This window comes from Mobula hypostoma, assembly GCF_963921235.1.
Source record: "Mobula hypostoma chromosome X1 unlocalized genomic scaffold, sMobHyp1.1 SUPER_X1_unloc_1, whole genome shotgun sequence".
NCBI classification, from domain to species: domain Eukaryota; kingdom Metazoa; phylum Chordata; class Chondrichthyes; order Myliobatiformes; family Myliobatidae; genus Mobula; species Mobula hypostoma.
In genome coordinates this window covers 491,501-497,500 of record NW_026948165.1, presented here as the reverse complement: position 1 = coordinate 497,500, position 6,000 = coordinate 491,501, and the positions used below count along the sequence as shown (strand labels likewise).

The 6,000-nt window shown below is 47.6% G+C and overlaps 1 protein-coding gene across 6 annotated transcripts in view; it reads left to right on the top strand.

The window, feature by feature from the left end:
- The window catches only part of LOC134341378 (rap guanine nucleotide exchange factor 3-like), a 94,013-nt gene that overhangs the window by 8,937 nt on the left and 79,076 nt on the right, over positions 1-6,000 (top strand). For all 6 annotated transcript variants that reach the window (XM_063039238.1, XM_063039235.1, XM_063039239.1 and 3 more), the window contains exons 2-3: positions 3,743-3,793; positions 4,037-4,143. In XM_063039238.1, the coding sequence (XP_062895308.1) occupies positions 3,743-3,793; positions 4,037-4,143 (158 nt within the window). The remainder of the gene's footprint in view (positions 1-3,742; positions 3,794-4,036; positions 4,144-6,000) is intronic.

Below are 6,000 nucleotides of genomic sequence, written 5' to 3'. Positions count from 1 at the left end.
TTGCAGGTGAAGGCAATGGTAAGGAAAGCAAATGCAATGTTAGCATTCATTTCCAGAAGACTAGAATATAAAAACAAGGATGTAATGCTGAGGCTTTTTAAGGCATTGGTCGGACTGCATTTGGAGTATTTGGAGTACCTCTGAAATCCCCCTTAAACTTTCCTCCAATCGCTTTAAAATTCTGCCCCCCCCCCTCATATCAGCCATTTCTACCCTGGGATAAAGTCTCAGGCTATCCACTCTATCTATGCCTCTTATCACCTTGTGCATCTCTATCACATCACCTCTCATCCTCATTTGCTCCAAAGAGAAAAGCCATAACTCGCTCAACCTTTCCTCACAAGTCATGCTCTCTAATCCAGCATCCTTGTAAGTCTCCTCTGTACCCTCTCGAGAGTTTCCACATCCTTCCTGTAATGTGGTGACCAGAACTGAATACAATATTCCAAGTGTGATCTAACTACGGTTTTATGGAGCTGCAACATCGTGGCTCTTGAACTCAATCCCCAACTAATGAAGGCCACACACCATACGCGATCTGAACAACCCTTCAAGTACTCAGACAGGGGCAGCAGTTGAGATTATTGTCACCTGTACAAGTCGCAGTGTGCACAGGTGCAATGAAAAACTTACAGCAGCATCACAGGCACAGAGTATCAGAAACAACATTCACAAGAAAAGCACTTTAAAATCTGCATAATTTTACCAGAATGAACACAATTCGAGCACAAACAAAGTCCAGTGTTGTGTAAGCTGGTCACAGTGTTGCTGTACTGAGGTGGTGATTAGGGTTGTGCCAGTTGGTTCAAGAACCGAATGGTTGAAGAAAAGTAACTGTTCCTGCACCAGGAGGTGTTGGACTTCAGCCTTCTGTACTTCAACGATTTGTGCTGGCATGCCCCAGGTGGTGGGAATCTTTAATGAACAATGTGGTAGGGGGCTGTGCTCATGAAGTATTGATGCTGGGAGTGTGTAATGGGATGGTGTGGAGGGAGATTCACTCTGTGTCTGACCCCGGGAGTGTGTGATGGGACAGTGTGGAGGGAGATTCACTCTGTGTCTGACCCGGGAGTGTGTGATAGGACGGTGTGGAGGGAGATTCACTCTGTGTCTGACACCGGGAGTGTGTGATGGGACAGTGTGGAGGGAGATTCACTCTGTGTCTGACCCGGGAGTGTGTGATAGGACGGTGTGGAGGGAGATTCACTCTGTGTCTGACCCTGGGAGTGTGTGATGGGACGGTGTGGAGGGAGATTCACTCTGTGTCTGACACCGGGAGTGTGTGATAGGACGGTGTGGAGGGAGATTCACTCTGTGTCTGATCCTGGGAGTGTTTGATGGGACAGTGTGGAGGGAGATTCACTCTGTGTCTGACACCGGGAGTGTGTGATGGGACAGTGTGGAGGGAGATTCACTCTGTGTCTGACCCGGGAGTGTGTGATAGGACGGTGTGGAGGGAGATTCACTCTGTGTCTGACACCGGGAGTGTGTGATGGGACAGTGTGGAGGGAGATTCACTCTGCGTCTGACCCGGGAGTGTGTGATAGGACGGTGTGGAGGGAGATTCACTCTGTGTCTGACCCTGGGAGTGTGTGATGGGACGGTGTGGAGGGAGATTCACTCTGTGTCTGATCCTGGGAGTGTTTGATGGGACAGTGTGGAGGGAGATTCACTCTGTGTCTGACACCGGGAGTGTGTGATGGGACAGTGTGGAGGGAGATTCACTCTGTGTCTGACACCGGGAGTGTATGCAGAGTCCTGATCTGCCTCTTTGCATTCTAATCTTTCTGTCATAACTTCATTCAACTTCACTTACCCGATTATTGAAATGTTTCCACAACTTATGGACTTGTGTTCAAGGACTCTTCATTTCACGTTCTCGATGCTTATTGCTTATTTTTGTTTGTTATTGCACGGCTTGTTTTATTTTGCACATTGGTGCAGTCTTTCATTGAATTTATTGTTGTTGTTTTTCTACTGTGGATTTGTTGAGAATGCCCGCAAGAAAGAGAATCTCAGGGTGTATATGGTGATATGATAAATTTTCTTTGAAATTTGAACTTTGATGCATGCAAATGTCTCTGAACTCCCGCATAATACCATAAGACTGAGCTAGTGTCTTGAGAGATTATCTTTGTAGACTAGTACCTGTCTGGACTTGATGAGACCAATGTGTGTGTCTGTATCAAGGCTATTGTTGGCCAGTGTATTGTATTATACTGAGACATGCATGAGCCAGTTTTCACCAGAGGATCTCCTGTTTATTCACCAGATGGTTTTGATTAAGGTTTGGCTCAGTGCCTCTGTCACTGGGAACTGATGAGGATGTTGTTCCTCTGGATTCTTCAGACATCTCAGGTTGTAATCACTGGGTGAGGGTAGGCAAGTCACCTTGGAAAGCATCATACCCTCCAGCTTTTTTCCCTCTCCCTCTCCGTTTCCATCTCTCTCTCCCTCTCTCTCTCTTAAATCTCCCCTCTTATTTTGTATTTGTGCTCTCTAGCTTTGGATTCCCCAATCCTGAGGAAAAGGCAATGACCATCCACTTTATTCATGCCCCTCAACCTTTATAAACACCTCTGAGTTCATCTCTCATTTTCCTGCACTCCAAGGAATAAAGATCTAGCCCGGTCAACCTCTCCCGATAACTCGGGTCCAGTACATCTGTTCTGCACCCTAAATGCCTTTCCTAAAATAGGATGACCAGACTGTTCCCAACACTCCAAGTGTGGCCTCACCAACTACTTACACGACTACAACCTGACGTCCATATTCCTAAACTCAATGCCTTGACTGATGAAGGCCAGCATGCTAAAACACCTTCTTCACCTCTCTGTCTACTTCCACGGCCACTTTCAGTGAGCTGTGTATTTGTACTCCAAAGTCCCTCTGTTCCACAACACTCGTCAGTGCCCTGCCATTTACTGTCTATGTCTGAATGTCCAAAATCCATCATCTCACACTTAGCCAAGTTGAAGTCCTTTTGCCATTCTTCAGCCCATCTCCCGAAATGATCAAGACCACATTGTAACCTGTTTCACTATCAACAAAACCCCTCATTTGGTATCGTCAATCAGCAAACTTGCTATTCCTGCCATGTACATTCATATCCAGATTCCCAATACTGACCCCTGGGACACCCAACTAGTCACAGGAGTGTGTGAGTGTGTTGTGTGTCTGAGTCAGTGTTTATAAGTTTACATCTGTGTTTATGCGTGTGTGTGTGTGTGTGTGTGTGTGTGTGTGTGTGTGTGTGCCTGTGTGTGTGCCTGACGCAGCTCCCAGACCGGTTTTGTCAGTGACGTCGAGAAGGTTATTGGTATCAGCCACAAATCACAAATGGTACAACCTTGCCTGGAGGCTGGGACTCACAGGAAGGTCAGGTTTCTGGGGCGGGAATGGTTGATTGGAGAACGGAGAAAAGGCAGTCATTCTCCCACTCCCCCCGATGGAATGTCTGATAACGTACACAGCAGTGGGGGATGGGGGAGAAGAGGGAATATGTAGAGTCTGAAGATCACCAAACTCCCAGAGTCTGAGATGAGTCAGTGCTGAGGGAAAAACCATCCCCCTCCTCCTTTTCTCTCCCCCTCTCTCCACCCCTCTGCCCCCTCTCACTCCCCCTCCTCTTTCCTCTGCCCCCTCTCTCCCCCTCATTCAACTTCTCTCTCTCTCTCACCCCTCTCTCCCCCTGTCCCCTCTCACACACAAACCAAGTAACCACCTCCCTCTCCTCTTCCAGAGTCCATTCCTAGAGCATCCCCTGCCACAAGACCATGGATCGATGCAGGAGGTGAGTGTGTGGGGTCAGGAATCGGGAACAACTCCCTGCTTGTCTGGAAGGTAGGAGGATGGGGAGCTGAGGCTTAACTGGGAAGGGGAGCAGTGTGCACGTGCCCCCAGGAATGGGAGTGGACTCCCAGAAGCACCCGGGAATGGGGAGGTTGTCCCGGATATGCCCCGGATTGGGAGGATGTCCTGGATATCCGCAGGAATGGGGATGGTGTTTCATCTCTCTTTTCCCCTCTCCCCACAGGACGTGAGGGGGAAGGTGACCCAGGCTGGTCTCCTGCTCCAAGCCCATCTCCTGTCAGCGAACCCAGAGCTGATGCGCGACCGGAGACTGCACCTCAGATCCCTGCGGTAGGTGGGGTTTGTGTGGGATGTGGGGAGGGGCTGGGGTTGTAGAGCGGGCAGAGTCGATGGGGCTTCAGGGATCAGGGTGAGTGCAGGTGGATGGCGAGGGATTGGGTCAGTCAGGGAGGGGTTGAGGGTGAGGGGATCAGGAGTGGCAGGGGAGGGCTCAGAGGTTGAAGGGGTGAAGAGTCTCTGGGAGAGGTGGGGAGGAGTCACAGAGAGAGTGCGATAGAGATTCCACCAGACCCATCCCTGGGACAGAGGAGGTTGCCCTGTGGGGAGAGATCAAGCAGACTGGGTCCTGAACTCTCTGGGGTTCGGGAGAATGAGAGGAGATCTCATTGGAGGGGAGAGGGACAGGGAAAAAGTTTCTTTTTACAACCATGCGTTCCAGTCTGAGAATGAGGGGACAGAGTTCCTACACCAGAGAGGAGAGTAAGATGAATGTTTGGAACTATCTACACCCCCCCCCCCACCCCCGGGGGCTCGATGAGGGTAAATTAGGGACGGAGGAAACAGAGGGAGGTGGAGTCAGAGTGGGGAGAGTGACACTGAGTGGGAGGTTGTGTTGGGGAGATCAGTCGGGATGGAGAGGTGTAGGAAGGGAGTTCCAGAGCTCAGGGACCTGGGCAGCTGAAGGTTTGGAATTGGCTTATTATTGTCATGTAAATGAAAAGCTTGTTTTACACACTGTTCATACAGATCCAATCATTACACAGTGTATTGAGGTAGAACAAGGTAAAACAATAACAGAATGCAGAATAAAGTGTCACAGTTACAGAGAAAGTGAAGTGAAGATAAACAATAGAGAGCCCTGGGAGAGTTCCAGATCTTGGGTGCCCGGGCACATTTTTAGCACAAGGAGTACAGATTTTAAAGATACTTTTGTCCCAGTACTTATTTTCTAATTCCTGCACAGATTAAGTATTTTTAATAGGGCAATTTTTTAAAGCATTTTATTTGATTTAAATTCTTGTACAAAGCTCCCCAATATCTCTCAATACATTAACACAAGCCCATTATCTTAATGGATACGCTGAAAGAAATAGACTTTTGTCGCCACCATTTAAGTTCAACAAAATGTTTGATTTAATGTTTGTGTAAATTTTGAAAAAATGTTGACTGACCTGATTAGTTCTTTGTGTATTATGAAAGTGGGATTTAATGCTAAAACTAAATTTGTTAGTCTCTTGCTAATAACACTGTTAATATTTGAACAGTTTTCCACCTTTTATCATGAGGCATTGACAGGGCTCTAAAATGCAATCCTATTTCATGTAACGCGCTTCAGTTTATGAGCAAAGATACATATCCAAAGGCTTTGATGAGGTTTTCCATCTATTTATATTTTGACTGCTTTAGTTTGTGCTTCCTTTCACTCCCCAATGCTTTCAGCTGGCTACTAAGATGTAGCAAACATACTGTATCTAGTTTTTAAAGGAGGTCATATAACAACGCACGTGTAATTTTTTACGTGACTCCCTGCTCCACTTGTTCCTCTCTACTAATCTCCCACCTAGCACTTCCTGCATATTATGAGACAAGTGCTACCCCTGCCCGTTCACCTCCTCCTTCACCCCAAATAGTCTTTTCAGATAAGTTGACACTACACCTGCGAGTCCGTCAGGGTACCTACTGTATCTGGAGCTTCCTGGCAGACTCCTCTACATTGGTGAAATCAGACGTAGCTTTGTCTAGCACCTTTGCTCTGCCTGCCACAACACGCTGGGTTTCCCAGTGGCCACTATTTCAGTTTGACTTCCTATTTCCATTTTAACATCTATGGCCTCCTCTACTGCCACAATGAGGCCAAATGCAGTGGAGGAGCAACACCTCATATTCCGTCTGGTTAGTCTCCAATCT